We start from the raw sequence: 17,448 nt of genomic DNA, 5'->3' as shown, positions 1-17,448 counted from the left end.
ACTTAAATGTAACAAATATCCATAAATAGGAAAAAAGATAAACAAAATGTGGTATATCCATAGAAAAAAATGGTATTCTGTTAATGAAAAGAAATGAAATACTGATGCACGTAAGTGGATAGCAACCCCCCACCTCAAAATTTGAAGTATAAAAAGTCATATACAAAAGAGTGTGCATACACTCTGACTCCATTTCTATTAAATTTTAGTACAGGCAAAACTAATCTGTGGCAAAAGAAATCCTCTTGCCTCTGGGTAAAGGGTGGGAGACTGAAGGATTCACTGGTAAGGGACAGAAAGAATCTTTCTGACGTAATGAAAATGCTTGACATCTTGATAAGCATATAAATTAATGTGTGCATTTTTCAAAATGAATACTATGCACTTAAGGTTCATGCATTTCACTATATGTAAATTATATTAAACAAAACTGTATTATTGAACACATACAATGTTCTTTTCACAAACTAGGGCAAAATACCATAAAGAAACTTCATAAATTTGCTGGCACCCTGGTTCCACAGATAGAAATTACATAGAAATACATATATTTTCTGTTTATTCCTCACTTTACAAAACTCTTATTCCCATAATATTGTTATGGTTCACCAAACAGAAAGAATAACAGGAGCATATTGCAAAAGCTATAACACACACACACCCCAACTGTATTAAATAATCACTGAAGTTTCTTGACCTTCAAAAGCAGAATGCCCACAGTTTGTTAAACTTTCAACTCTTCTCTCTCCAGGCCCAGAAGGCAAAGAATATTACCTAATACCATACTTTTATTTTAACTACCTCATAAAGAACTTATAGTTGTAGTAGAAAAACTATGATTTAATCTTTCTTAAAACAATTATCAAGACATATATAACCACCTGTACATTTTAATCAACCCTAGGGCATTCCCCAGTACCCTGAAAGACATGTTTTCCATGGCAGTATTAGTAACTTCTATAAAACATATCTGATATGGGAGAAGGAGGAAATTACTATCTTAAAGTATGTATGGGGTTTTCGTTCATGCTACATTTTACTCTCTACCAGTACAGACAGATGATCCAAAATTGACAGCAATGCTTTCCTCATTAGGTCACCAAATATTTGCTCCCTTCCACAATGGAAATGGCTTTCATTTTTTTCTTACTATATAAATTATAAGGTGAAAATGAGAATCAGGACAAAAGCATAAGAACAAAATTTAAAAGAAATTAAAATTCCTAAATTCCATTATTCTGATACAACCACCACCATTTTGATGATTCAGTTGAACCCTGTTGTACACACTTATACAGACACTTTACATACTCTGAATATCATATATGTTGTTTTTCATGGGAATAACTCTTTCAAATGGTTCTTCTATCTCCCTTTCCTCTCTCATCTCCTCCTCTCTTAAATAACCAATGTCAACAACCAGATATGTATCCTTTCATATCTTTACCTGGTCTCACTGTATCAAATAAAAATATACACATATACATACATACACATTGTTGAAGGAGGGAGAGTTGTTATTCAGGTAACAATAGTAGGATCCTATTACAGATGTTTCTCTGCATCATGCTTTTCTCATTTTATGGAGGAAATTCCTCCAAGTCAACTGGTATGAAGCCAGTTCACTGTATTTAAATGGCTGACAATACTCCATGAAAAATGTATTCAACCATTACCTTGTAGATAAGTACTCTTTTTTTCTCCTGAGCCAAAATCTGACCCTCAGTAACAGGGTGAAATACTGTTTGTTTTTAACTGCTAACTTCTGTGGTAATTTGTTACACAGCAATTGAATGACTGATACAGATTCTAAGGTCAAAAGAAACATCAACAGTCTACTTATTAAGTAGTTATGTCCAAACAATAAGTATTCATGTCCTGACAATAACTGAGTAGCCACCTGAAAAAAATTCTTAACATGCATTACAAGGAAAATATTTCTATTTTTATCTACCCCATTCATAGCCCAACACAAGCTTTAGAAAAGTGTTTAGAGTTCATTCACTCTGAGATGCCATTCTCAAAACATGCCATACATCCTAGCATCCATGTATACACATAGTCCTTCCTCTTTATGGTTAAAAAAGGAGTAGTTGAGAGGCTTTGAGTTTGTTTCCCATCCTTTTCTAAATAACTACACATTAACTTCTGTATCCACGTAAGCTGCACATACTAAACATAATTACAGTATCTTACTGACAAAGTCAAGCACTATATATCAAACAGTATATCCTAATAACAGCAATGCCTTAGATCTATGCAGTCTAATACATAGCCACTAGCCACCTGGGGCTATGTATTCTAAACTAATTAAAATTAAGTAAAATTTAAAACTGCATTCCTTAGTTCTACTAGACTCATTTCAAATACTCAACAGCTATCTGCTGTTAGCAACTGCCATACAATGCAGTGCAGATTATAAGAATATATCCATCACTGTATAAAGTTTACTGTAAACACTATCCTAGAGGTAAATGAAATACAGAGTATTCTTGCACTAAAGACCTCCTAAATGTGATACTGTTGGTTTTCTATGTTACTTAGATTATTCTATCTTCCCTTTTATGACACTTTGCCAGGTATCAACTTGCTGTCGATGTGCCTATCTTTCATAGCTATGGTCCCCATGCACAAAGCTGCTTCCAGCTGCTGAAACCTGAAGAAACAATGAACCAAACAGAATAACATTAAATGCAAAGTGGATTCTTAAGAAAAGGCTATTAGAACCTAAAAATCTCATCACATTGTTTTTGATTTTTCAGAGTCCTGTTTTCCTTTCTTTCTAATCTCAGACCTGTTTAAAATATGGTAAATGAATTGCTGGTTACAGTACAGTTGTTCCTATCTTTTCACGGATCTGGTATTTGCAAATTCATCTACTCTTTAAAATTTATTTGTAACATCAAATCAATATTCTCAGTCATTCCTGGACATGCACAGAGCAGCAAAAAATTTAAGTTGCCATATGCAATCCCATGGACAGACAAGCCGGGTGGGCTAGTCTATGGGGTTGCAAAGAGCTGGATACATATTGACTGACCAGCATGCATGCACACTCTCTGAGCTAAGGTCAAACAAAGGACCCTACACACTTGCTCTCATACAAGTGTCTTTTTCATGGTCTATTTAGTGCCACATTTTAAAATATTTTTGTGTGTGCTGTTGGTGTTTCACTGTTAAAATGGTCCCCAAGTGTAGTGCTGAAGTGCTGTCTGGTGTTTTTAAATACAAGAAGGCAGTGATGTGCCTTATAGAGAAAATATCTTTGTCAGATAAGCTTTATTTGGGCAAGAGTTATAGTGCTATTGGCTGTGAGTTCAATGAAATGAATAAACCATATACACAAAGTGAGATGACTTTAAACAGAAATGCATATAAAGCAACATTATGTATGGACTGACTGATAAAAATCCAGTAACCAAGAGTATTAAGAGGCTCACAGAAACCTAACTCTGAGTTACAATGAACAATCCACCAGTCTGGCAAAATCTAAAAATCAGTCATAGAAATGATGGGGAGAGTACAAGTCGTAACAACTTTCATACACTGCCAATCAGAGTACAAATTATAGAGCCATTTTCTAAAAACTTTTCTATTACCAGATAGAACTTAAATACACATATCCTCTATGATCCAGCAACTGTATGCCAAGGTATATACCCTAAAGAAACTCTTGTATGTGTGTATGAGGAAAAATCATACAAGAATGTTCATATTACTCTGTTCCTAAGAGCAAAAACAATAAAAACTCAAAAGCCTATCAAATTGAAAAATGGATAAATATATTTTTGCATACTGATATACTAGAATACCAAACAGTTCAAACTGTGTGTGCTAAGTCACTTCGATTGTGTCTTGACTCCTTGCAACCTATGGACTATAGCCCATCAGGTCCCCCTGTCCATGGGATTCTCCAGGCAAAAATACTGGAGTGGGTTGCCATGCCCTCTTCCAGAGGATCTTCCCAACCCAGAAATCGAACCCATGTCTCCTATGTCTCCTGCTTTGGCAGGCAGGCTCTTTACCAGTAGCACCACTGGGGAAGGTCAGTCAAAACTAACAAACTACAATTATACTCGGCAACATTAATATCATAATCTTTAACAAACAAACAAAAAGCCACAGAAAATGTATAAATGGATTCAAGTTCTATTATATTTACATAAAGTCAAAGCCAGACCACCTGACCTGCCTCTTGAGAAACTTATATGCAGGTCAGGAAGCACCAGTTAGAACTGGACATGGAACAACAGACTGGTTCCAAATAGGAAAAGGAGTACGTCAAGGCTGTATATTGTCACCCCGCTTATTTAACTTCTATGCAGACTACATCATGAGAAACACTGGGCTGGAAGAAGCACAAGCTAGAATCAACATTGCCGGGAGAAATATCGATAACCTCAGCTATGCAGATGACCCCACCCTTATGGCAGAAAGTGAAGAAGAACTAAAGAGCCTCTTGATGAAAGTGAAAGAGGAAACTGAAAAAGTTGGCTTAAAGCTCAACATTCAGAAAACTAAGATCATGGCATCCGGTCCCATCACTTCATGGGAAACAGATGGGGAAACAGTGGAAACGGTGTTAGATTTTATTTTTCTGGGCTCCAAAATCACTGTAGTTGGTGACTGCAGCCATGAAATTTAAAGACACTTACTCCTTGGAAGGAAAGTTATGACCAACCTAGACAGCATATTCAAAAGCAGAGACATTACTTTGCCAACAAAGGTCCATCTAGTCAAGGTTATGATTTTTCCAGTGGTCATGTATGGATGTGAAAGTTGGACTGTAAAGAAAGAGGAGCACCGAAGAATTGATGCTTTTGAACTGTGGTGTTGGAGAAGACTCTTGATAGTCCCTTGGACTGCAAGGAGATCCAACCAGTCCATCCTAAGGGAGATTAGTCCTGAATGTTCATTGGAAGGACTGATGTTGAAGCTGAAACTCCAATACTTTGGCCACCTGATGTGAAGAGCTGACTCATTTGAAAAGACTCTGATGCTGGGAAAGATTGAGGGCAGGAGGAGAAGGGGACGACAGAGGATGAGATGGTTAGATGGCATCACCGACTCGATGGACATGGGTTTGGGTGGACTCCAGGAGTTGGTGATGGACAGAGAGGCATACTGAACCCTGGCATGCTGCGGTTCATGGGGTTGCAAAGAGTCGGACACGACTGAGCAACTGAACTGAACTGAACTGAAAGTCAGACAAAACTTAAATCACAGGAATTTATAAACATATACATATATAATACTGTGAGAATATGGTTAACAAATAGTGAAGTCGCTCAATCGTGTCTGACTCTTTGCGACCCCATGGACTGTAGCCCACCAGGCTCCTCAGTCCATGGAAATTTTCCAGACAAGAGTGCTGGAGTGGGTTGCCATTTCCTTTTCCAGGGGATCTTCCTGACCCAGGGATTGAACCCGAGTCTCCTGCATTGCAGGCAGACACTTTACTGTCTGAGCCACCAGTGAAGCCCATGGTTAACAAATATGAAATAATAATTATGGAAGTGGGATTAGAGGACAGATACAAAATGGTGCTCACAGGAAGCTTCAAAGGTTGCAGTAGTTTTCCATTTCTAAAGACTGCTGAAGAATAAACAAGTATTTGTTTTATTATTCTTTAAATTTTATGTATAAGTATGCATATTTTTTCCCTTTGAATATAGCATATTTTGCAATGAAACACTTAAAACATGACGTGATCCAAAAGGTTTGTAAACAGTAAAAAAACAATTAAAAGGAAAAATAATTATAGAGACTAGGTTTCCAAGAACTACAGTAAAGTTAAAAATTAAGTTTTATTTATCCACCTTCTTTACCTATCAGAGCATTAATTTCCTCAAGGATATGGACATAATAAGTGTTAATGCTGAAAGTGTATAAATGAAAAATGATTATTTTTTACTTCAGATGACTTCAGACACTATTTGTCAAGGAAACAATTTAGCTCATGGTCCTAATACCATCCAAGTACACTTTTTTAGTAAAATAACAAACTATGTTAAGTTTATTTTTTCTAAAAGGCAGTTAACTGAATCACTGAGTGAAAGTTCAGTTTACTAACATCACATTAAATGTTTACAGAATAACTTGAGTTTAAGTGCAGTAGAAGCCACAAGCTGTTCAGATCTGTACTCTGATCAGTTACTACTCAGAATAGTAACAGCACCATAACCAGTTCTTTTTAGTTAACATTTTCCTCAAAATATAACAAGAGACTTAGATTTGTATCATTAGTAATGCCCCCCCCCAAAAAATTAGGTTTTAAATATTCCAGTAGAGAGAAATAAAAAGTCTATGCTTCATCAAACCCCACACTGTATTTGCCTATGAAATAAAAATTCTTCCAAAATGTAAACAAACAAAAAAAGGGGAAATAAAAATTTACCTAACAGTTTCAAAGACTGAATAAACTACTGATGTATTCCAGATAACTGTTAACCATTCAGTACTTGCCTATTTAAAATATGACTTCTAAATGGAATCAGGAATTAAACATAATCTTACCTGCGGAGGATAGTTGCTTTCTGAAGACCACCTTGAAGACTGGTCATTTGGTTTATCAACTAAAATGTTCCTGAAATAAAGAAAAGGAAATTATACATTTAATTAAAAGAATAAGTGAACAAAAATATGTGAAAAGAGGAATAATCTACCAGATGTTAAAATTATCACTAAGTTATATAATACTGGGAACTTGAATAAGAAGAAAAAAAAGGAAACAGAACAAGCAACACAGAAAATGTCTAGCAGTTTTAAGGTTTTTAAATATGATTAAGGTAGTATTTTAAACAACTGAAAAAAGGCATTTTATTTATATATATGTGCACACAGAGAGAGACAGAGAGCGATAGAGAGAGAGAGAGAGAGAGCGAGCTCTACTTCATATCCAGTGACAACATGAGCTACAGGTGTACTTAGGAATTTAAGGTAAACAAAGTAATAAAATACTAATAATTAATACTACACACATATATATGTGTGTGTGTGTATATATATATATTTAGGAATTTAAGGTAAATAAATAAAAGACCTAATAATATAATATCATATATATATATACATACATATATGTATATGTTTATATAAATACATACATCTTTTTTTTTTTTTTCAATCTTTGAATCAAGAAGGTCTTTTAAGCCCAGCACCTAAAACAGACCTATGAAAAAAGGAACTGATATACATACTTTGGAAGGTGGTGCTTTTACTGGAAATTATAAGGCTAAAGACAAACAGAATCACACATAAAAAACTATTTGATAAAGTTATTTCTCAGAGGGATATGGGTTAATTCTGAAACACTTCACACTGGTGTCAAACAAACAGTAAATGGACAGTAGATGATGGGAGTCAAGCTTCTCATTTTGGAGTGAAAAGTAACAGAAAAGCAAGGGGATGAAGGTTGGAATGAACCCAAGGCTACTGAAATAGAGTCAGAGACATCAGTGTGAACTCATATTAATATTCAGCTTTATATAGATACAGATAAATAGATTCAATAATTGTATGTGAGAGTATTCCTAGCTCTGTTCACTAATAGGGACTAGAATCATTGATACTCCAGTAGCAGTGAGTACACTCAATACCAATTCTTGATTTCTACATACCACAGTCCAATAAAAGGAAACAGGGATTCTTGGGAAAGGAGCTGATTCTAGGCATAGAGCAGGGAATTCAGAACATTAGTCTAGAACATCTTGTAGTGCTCAAAACCACCACAAAGGTCGGGGCGGGGAGGGGGGGCATGTCAAAGGGACACAGAGGAGCCAACATGAAAGAATGAATGGCCAAAGCTAAAATAACTAAACAGCAAAATAAATAACAAGGTACTGGATTACAACCCAAATATCCCTGAGTCTCTAGTGATATAAATAACTCTAGCCTAACAATCAGAAAAACATCAAACAGATTCAGACTTAAGAATACTCAACAAAATACATGACCAGTACTCCTCAAACTATCAATACAATGAAAAATAAGGAAGATTAAAAACCCATCACAGACCAGAAGAGAGTAAAGGAACAAGATAACTAAAAGTAATGGTATCTTGAATGGGATCCTGGATCAGAAGACACTAAAATAGGAAATCTAACAAAATTCAAATAAAATGTGAAATTTAGCTAACAGTAATGTATCAGTGTTGGTGTCTTGGTCATGACAAATGTACCATGGTAATATAAGATGTCATCAACAGGAGAAACTAGATGAGGGGCATATGCAAACTCGCTGCAACTTTTCTATAAATCTAAAATCATTTTAAAATAAAAAGGGTATTTTTTTTAAAGTTGGATCTACACCTATCACAGAAAAGGTACTTAATAAATGTCAAAAAGATGAATGAATTTTTTTAAAGACAGAACTATAAGAAAAAGAATTTTCTTTACATACACATTTTACAAAGATAAAACATTAATACATAATGATAAATAATAAATGAAATGACCTCATGCATTCTAAAAGGTAAAAACCAGCTAGAAAAATATAGACAATGTAAAACACGAAAGGCTAATTAAAATTTGAATATTTAAACAGCACTTAATTATAAATACAGCCTTCCCACGTGGCCCAGATGGTAAAGACTTTGCCTGCAATGTGGAGACCCAGGTTTGATCCCTGGGTTGGGAAGATCCCCTGAAGGAGGGCATGGCAACCCACTCCAGTATTCTTGCCTGGAGAATTCCATGGACAGAGGAGACTGGTGGGCTACAGTCTATGGGGTCACAAAGAGTTGGACACGACTGAGTGACTAAGTTATAAATAGCCCATACAAAAACTAGCAAACCCAACCATTCAAAATCAATAATAACCAAAAATTAGAGATTAAAACAAAGATATACATTATCCCTATAAAATTGAGCCTATACTCAAAATAACATATTTGAATCATAACTGCAGTTGTTGCCCAGAGCTGGTAAAATGGTACTCTCATATTTTGCTGGCAGAAATGCAAATTGATACAACTTTTCAAGAGAGAATTTTAATATACTATATATCAAAAACATTTCAAATATGTATATCCCTCTAAATAAAAATGATAACAGCCGTGATGACAATGATGATGTTTGTGTCTAACATTTCTGAGCTTTTATGACATCCCAGACTAAGACATCCTGGTCTAAGTGCTTTCTATATATAAACTATTACCTTCAACGTACAGATTAAGAAACTGAGAGAGATAAATTAATATACCTAAGTGGTGGTTGCAGTTTAGTTGCATTTGACTCTTTGCAACCCCATGGATTACAGCCTGCCAGGCTCCTCAGTCCATGGGATTCTCCAGGCAAGAATACTGAAGTGGGTTGCCATTTCCTCCTCCAGGGGCTCTTCCCAACCCAGGAATAGAACCCAGGTATCCTGCAATGCAGGCAGATTCTTTACCAACTGAGCTACAAGGGAAGCCCACACCAAAAATTAAGAATCTCAACCCAAGGCGATCTGACTCCAAAGTCAATGCTTTTAATCACCATAGTACACAGTTTTAGCATATTTCACTTCCTGGAACTTAACCTAAACAATAATCCAGGGGATTTAAAACATCCACATTCATGACAATACGATTTATAAAAGCAAACTGTAAACAACCTAATTGTCTAACAATAGAGGATGTGTTAAAAAAAGTTATGAAATGTCTATGTTACAGAACAACATGTAACTATAATATTATGGCCTCACTTCAATGCTGTTGGCAAATGTTTATTACACAGTGAGTGAAGAGAAAAGGTAGTTTGCAGAGTATGTACAATGAATCAAGTATTGTTAAGTAATAATAATGTTCGTGCATGAAAAGAAAAGACCAAGAAGATATGCTAAATTGCTAATGTAGCTATTGCATTACAATAATATGATATGGTAATGGTGAGATTACAATGACTTTCCTCCTTCTTCGCACATTTTTGTACTTTCCAAATATTCTAAAACTAACACATCAACATATAATCAGAAAAAAAAGATGTGTTTTATTAAGCATCACAAAACAAAGATAAGAACTCTATGAAAAGACTGCAGTACTGTTAAAAACTAAAGCTATAAAAACTAGGGGGAAAAAATCACTCTGACATGAAAGTATGAAGGAAAATCTAATGTAACTATGATAAATTGGGACCACAAAAATCACAAAGTATAATACATTGTGGGAGGGGAGATCAAATGACATGAGAGTTAATTTCATCATTTTCATAACTCCTAAGAATAATGTTTCTGAAATTGATAAAAAGAAAGAGACTCAAGAATACTGAAATTCAGAATAAAAACATACTACCTATCTCATAAATTATTTGAGACAGAATACCGACAACAACAAAACAGCAAAAAGGAGCTAACAAAAGATTAAATGAAAGCAGGACACACTGAAAACAGAAAATTTTAAATACAATGACAATATTAATACAAAGAATCTAAAACAGTCAGACATATAAACAGCCTAAAATAACACAGTAAGATATCCTTTGAACTGGGTGTATAGTAGTAACATTACTATTACATGAAGGCACACACACATTAATAGAGTGACTAGGAACAGATAAAAGATATGTACGGCAGATACAATCTTTGCAAAACCAGGAGGAATTTAAAGAAAAAGTATTAACTGGGATTAAAGGGCTCAAAGGGAGAGATAAAAAAATAAAATTTAAAGAAGTTTGGACTGGAGGAAAACAATAAGATAGTAAGAATTCAAGCTAGGATTGTGAGTCAATGAATTAAATGAAAACAAAAATAAAGTAAAAAACACAGTGCCAGAAGAAACTAATAAAACAGTAGCAGGAGATTAAAGTCTCTCAGCATCTAGAAAATTAATAAACATCTATACAATGTCAAAGTAGCAATAAGGATTAATAGTACTATGAAGAAAAACAAAACAAAGTAGAAGAGAAACAGACCTAAATGAGGGACTTAGCCATGTCATAATCTGAAAAATGAGCAGATAGATCACTAAATGCAAAGCTAAAGGGGTAAATAGTTACAGTATGTTATGGTCTTGTAAATTCTGAAATGCCTATTAAACAACCCACTGGAGATTCAGCAGCTGATTAACTGAACTGAAATTCAAGGAAAATGCCAGAGCTGAAAAAATAGAGCCATCAGTATATCAAATGCTAAAATATATAAAGCTATGACACTGAATGAAATAACTCAGGGGATAAAAAGGAGGTAGAAGAGAAGCTGCACCGCCCCCCCACCCCCCACATGGCGCTAATGGTAAAGAAGCTGCTTCCAATGCAGGAGACATAAGAGACATAGGTTCGATCCCTGGGTCTGGAAAATCCTTTGGAGGAGGAAATGGCAACCCACTCCAGTATCTTTACCTGGAGAATCCCACAGACAGAGGAGCCTAGCAGGCTACAGTCTGCGGGGTCACAAAGAGTTGGATACAATTGAAGCAACTTGGCACGCACAGAGAAGCTGAAGGACTCATTAAGCTCTGGAGGGTCCATTATTTGGGGGGCCAGAGAGAAAGATCAAGCAAAGGAGACTGAGAAGGACCAAAGATGAAGAAACTGAAAACTTACAAACTGTGATGTCAAATGAAGAAAGAAATATTTTGCGAACAAAGAAGTGAAAAATTATGTTCAGTGCTGCTGAGAAGACAGGATTTGGGTGGTATTCACTTCATTTGACTAACTCCAAACTTAAAAGTTGCCACACAGAAAGTGCTTAATAAATATTTGATAGATATGAACAAATACATAAACAGCACTAAAAGGAAAAAAATTCAAATGATTCTATTAAAGTATAGAGTATATTAATTATATTAATATTAAACAAATATATTAATATATTTGTTATCTGTAATTTCAAGCTTATACTAAGATAAAAGAGAAATATGTACACTTGAAACTAATACAATATTGTAAATCAACTATATTAATTTTAAAAATGGATAAAACAGAAATATGATGCAGATCAGAAATGAGGTCAGGTCTAAGGTGCCTTGGAAAGATGGACGCTTGAAAATATTCCTGATGATTTCTCTCTAGTTCCAACACTAAGTCAACTACCAAGTACCTCTCTTAAGCCCAGAAGGTGACAGAGGCCAGAACCAGAACTTTTAAGAATTATCACAAAAGCTTATTAGTACTAGGAGGACCACAAGATCCACGGATTCACCTTTCCCCAAGAGAAATGCAGTAACTAAACAAGCACTTCTGGGACAATAGGCTAGTCTCCCGGGCCCACAAAGAGCTTCAGGAGAACTTTACTGCTGAATATAAGAACATACTTCTCCTAGCTGAAGGCATCTAGCTGCTGAGAGGTGGCTCCCAGTGACCCACGGCGAACCACAAAGAACTAACAATATACAAAATGTTACACAAAAAGCCCCAAGACAAAGACTGCCAGCCTGCCCATAATCTGAGGTATCAGAAGCTTTACCCAAAGAGTACACAATACAAAAAAGTTTGCATAGAAAAATGTACAAAAAAAGCCAAGAAAATTTATTAAAAAGTGAGGAGAGATCATTTTATCAGCTTTTAAAACACTTCAAATTCTTTATAATTAAAACAGTAGGGATTGGTATAGGAACAGACCAAGAACTGAGAAACAAAAACCCAGAAATTGAGCCCGGTGTAGATGAGAACTTAATATTTTATGAAGATGATGTTTTATTTCAATGGGAAATACTACTTCATATTTAAATGATGCTTATACAACTGGATATCCACAGGAAGAAAATAAGTTAACCCCTACCTAATATCATATACAAAATTAATTCCAATTAAAGATATAACCATACACACATACATAAACATCTCAGAAAAAAACTGAGGGCCAATATATACAACCAAAAAAGTGTTAAGAGATCTTTCTGTCAAGAAACACAGAAGCTTAAACAAAAATTTTATTTAAAAAACTTTAAAATTTTGTATTGTAAAAAAAAACTCCATAAAAAAGGACAGGAATCACATGGGTCAGAATGGCCATCATCAAAAAGTCTACTAACAATAAATGCTGGAGAGGGTATGGAGAAAAGGGAACCCTTTTACACTGTTGGTGGGAATGCAAACTGATACAAGCACCATGGAGAACAGTATGGAGATTCCTTAAAAAACTAGGAATAAAACTGCCATATGACCCAGCAATCCCACTACCTGGGGATATATACTGGACATATATCCTGAGGAAACCGTAACTGAAAAAGACACATGTATCCCAATGTTCACTGAAGCACTACTTACAAAAGCTAGGATATGGAAGCAACCTAGATGTCCATCAGCAGATGAATGGATAAGGAAGTTGTGGTACATATACACAATGGAATATTACTTAGCTTAAAAAAGAATGCATTTGAATCCATTCTAATGAGGTAGATGAACCTAGAACCTAATATACAGAGTGAAGTTAGAAAGAGAAAGACAGATATCATATATTAACAAACACATATGAAGTCTAGAAAGATGGAACTGATGATCCTATGTGCAGGGCAGCAAAGGAGACAAAAGCACAAAGAACAGACTTTTGGTCTTAGTGAGAGAAGGAGAAGTGAGATGATTTGAAAGAATAGCACTGGAACATACACATTACCGTATGGAAAATACATAGCCAGTGTGAATCTGATGTATGACATAGGGCACCAAAGCCACTGCTCTGTGACAACCTAGAGGGATGGGGTGGGGAGGGAGGTGGATGTGGGGCTCAGGAGAGAGGAGACACATGTATGTCTATGGCTGATTCCAACTGCTGTGGCAAAAACCATTACAATGTTATAAAGTAATTATCCTCCAACTAAAATAAATAAAACTTTTTTAAAAAGACAGGAAACAAGCAATAGTTTAGGAAAAAGTACTTGCAACTCATATGACTAACAAGCTAGTAATCATACAGGGTTTCACTTCAGAATAAAATGAAAAATGAGTGAATGTGTGTCACTGAAGAGTCTTTAAAATTTAATGACTAGTAAATAACAACAAAAATTTTTTTTCTAAATCCCTGTGTCAGGAAAAACAAATTAACACATTAAGATATCTTTTTTTCACCCCTCAAATTGATTAAGTTAAATCTTTACTTAACAGGAAATCTCAGGGAGAAACTGTGGACATGTCCATTATTCCAACCTTGATGAAAAGTCAATTTGCAATATCTATCAAAATTCTAACTGCACATATTCTTTCACCTAGCATTCTCAGAATCTATCCTATAAAAATAAAATCATCAGTATATAAAGATCTATGTATAGAGACCCACTTATGAGTCTAGTTGCAATAGCAGGGAAATAAATCATAAAACACTATACTGCCAGATCTATGCCAGCTAACTTGTAGGGATTTCTGCAATATAAAAAATAAAGAAGGAAGTATGATTTTATTGTTAAAAAAATTATTATTTATATATATTTGTATCCAATTGTGGCTTCCCTGATAGCTCAGCTGGTAAAGAATGCACCAGGAGACCAGGGTTCGATTCCTGGATTGGGAAGATCCGTCACAGAAGAAATAGGTTACCCACTCCAATATTCTATGGCTTCCTTGGTGGCTCAGACGATAAAGAATCTGCCTGCATTGTGGGAGACCTGGGTTTGATCCCTGGATTGGGAAGAGCCCCTGGAGAAGGAAACGGCCACTCCAATATTCTTGCCCAGAGAATTACATGGACAGAGGAGCCTGGCAGGCTACAGTCCATGGGGTTGCAAAGAGTCGGACACGACAGAGATTTTCACTTGTATCCAGTTGAATTAATAAGCATGTGTGGTATTACCTAATTCATATCAAATATATAAAGCACAGATATAAGCCAATAACGAAGCGTGAAAGTCAAAGTGAAAGTCACTCAGTCATGTCCAACTCTTTGTGATTCCATGGAATTCTCCAGGCCAGAATACTGGAGTGGGTAGCCTTTCCCTTCTCCAGGAATTCTTCCCAACCCAGGGATTGAACCCAGGTCTACCGCATTGCAGGCAGATTCTTCACCAGCTGAGCCATAAGGGAAGCCCAAGAATACTGGAGTGGGTAGCCTATCCCTTCTCCAGGGGATCTTCCCAACCCAGAAATTGAACTGGGGTCTCCTGCATTACAGGCGGGTTCTTTACCAACTGAGCTATCAGGGAAGCTCCAAAATGAAGCGTAAGTATCATTAATGAGTTTTATTTATCTTCTTCTACTTATCATATTCAGATTTTAAAAATAAACATTTTTATATAAGCATTAAAGTATTGTAAAAATATTATGACAAACTTTTCATATTTATAGAAAACTGACTACATCATCATCAGATGGTCAAATCGGGCTCAACTTTTCTTTCTTTTTGAAGACATAGGTGATAAAGAAGCAATTAATAAAGATATAACTGTTTCTTAAAATTTTTAAGTGACAGATTATCCCTCAAAGCTTAAAGTCAACTACAGATCAGTTTTAGTTCTTCCTCCCAGATGCTCCTTCCTAAAATCCATTTGCACTCTCCTGGAAAGCAAGTGAGAAACTGGCTGTGGGCAGTGACTATTATCAGCATTACTCTTCATCAGCAGGGACACAGCCACTGTGGTAGCTGTCTATAAAACATGTGCGTAAGTATCCTTACTCATAACTCCCAAAGATCTATAAAACGCACCATCATCACTGGTATAGTTTTTCCTTCTTCTAACACTCAAGAGAGACATTAACCTCTTTCACTACAAACTGTCAATCATGATACTAGTTCACTAGCCCTAATCTCTGAAAGGGGAAACATCCCATCCACAGCCTCTGCTGAAGAAGCAATCACAGACAGACAGTGATGTTTTTACTTGTGACTCAACCACCTCAGTGACAGCCAATCTAGCCTAGCTAAGAGAGAGAATGGATCATATGAAAATAATGTATAAAAAATAGAACCAATGAAACAGAGGGAAAAGTATACAGAATAAGAGATAAAAGAGAGAGAATAAGACAGTCAGTAGTAAGATAAGACTGTAGCAGACATAAAATAGAAGAGACTCCCAGGAATAACAGAGAATAGAAATTAATGGCTTTTTGGTTCTAGCTTACAGGAGGCTATTTCTGGCCACCAAAATATGTGATCAAAACATACTTCTAGGTACTCCATGACTAATGTTTAACATTTTAACTATTGTCTGAGAAAACAAGTAAATGATCAGCAAAAAAAAAAAAATACAGAAGACACAATTCAGTATAGAAACTATATGATCCAAATAATAAAGAAAAGTAATCTACTAAGATTAAGCTCAATATATGCCATTCTAAAATATATTTTAAAAAGCAAAATACAAATAACAACTATCAGAGAACTTGTTAAGAACCGATAAAACAGATGGGCTAAAGATTAAAATGGTTTCTTTTTTTCATCAGAGTTAATTTAATTTTAAAAGGTATATTTTTATTCCTACCAATGCAAGATGAAAACCATAAGGAAATAAAACTGAGCCATATTAAGTCTCTTAGATATAAACTAAAAAAGGCAAGGCTGTGAATAATCAATTTTTTCTATTAAGACTATAAAAATCTATAGTGAAACACATGGACAACTGAAATACAGGATACAACATTAATTTTTTCCCAAGCTTTATGTCTCTATTTTGCAAATTTTTTAAGGTAGTATATTTAATTATACTACCAACTACATGCCAGGAACAAACTATTGAAATGCATTATAAGAAGATAATTTACTGGACATTTTGACTTCAAGTCAGCAAATTAAAAATCTTTTTTTTTTGATTAAACATGTTCAAATCTTAAGCCTGCCTGGCAACATGTTGTAAATTGCTGCTCTTAAGAATACTTAAACGTAAAAAGCAGCACTTGGGCAAAAAAATGGAGCACTTATCATTTTTTTCTGCTAATGGATGCACAGGATACTTAACAGTAAATCCAGTCGATTTTAAACTGAGAGTTTTGAATACTCAAAAGCTAGCTACCTCTAATTTCAATGTGAAGAAGTCAGTCAAGCCAAGTCTGAGAATATTTTTCTTCTGGTAGTTTTAAAATACCCTACTAAAACCTGTGCCTTTTGGTTGAATAATGTGACAAAACACATCTAGAAGAAAGCTCTGACTAGGAATGATAAGATCGTGGAGCTTGGCCACTAATTTGTTGGGTAACGTTAAGCACATCACATAATCTCTCAGGACTTTAATTCCTTTAACTGTAGTGTAAAGGGAAGGGCTGAATTCCTTGATCTCAAGTTTCTTCCAGCTCTAATAGGAGCAGTGCATTGCACAACTCTAGAAAACACCATTCATGAGGCCATGTTAATATTCTACAATTCTATGAAAAGATTTCACATATTTCATTCAAGGTATCATGTATAATACTCCTCTTACACAGCAGTCAATAACAACACATAATCCATTGACTGTAAAACAGCTTCCATTATGTGTAAACACTGTTCTAGGGTAACACCACAGAAGTGTAGAAGGGGTACCTGTGGCCAAGGATATTATGATGTAATAAATAATAAATGTATATAGCATAAAATGTTTGAGACATAAAAACCATATATAATAAAAAGCCA

General features: G+C 35.2%; 1 protein-coding gene across 7 annotated transcripts in view; it reads right to left on the bottom strand.

The window, feature by feature from the left end:
• MKLN1 (muskelin 1) overlaps positions 1-17,448 on the bottom strand; it is a 391,490-nt gene that overhangs the window by 150,359 nt on the left and 223,683 nt on the right. For all 7 annotated transcript variants that reach the window (XM_070787313.1, XM_070787309.1, XM_070787311.1 and 4 more), the window contains one exon: positions 6,517-6,586. In XM_070787313.1, the coding sequence (XP_070643414.1) occupies positions 6,517-6,586 (70 nt within the window). The remainder of the gene's footprint in view (positions 1-6,516; positions 6,587-17,448) is intronic.

The sequence above is a fragment of the Bos indicus genome, chromosome 4 (assembly GCF_029378745.1).
Source record: "Bos indicus isolate NIAB-ARS_2022 breed Sahiwal x Tharparkar chromosome 4, NIAB-ARS_B.indTharparkar_mat_pri_1.0, whole genome shotgun sequence".
NCBI lineage: Eukaryota > Metazoa > Chordata > Mammalia > Artiodactyla > Bovidae > Bos > Bos indicus.
Note: the sequence above shows the minus strand (reverse complement) of the source record. Positions and strands in the feature narration are given on the sequence as shown.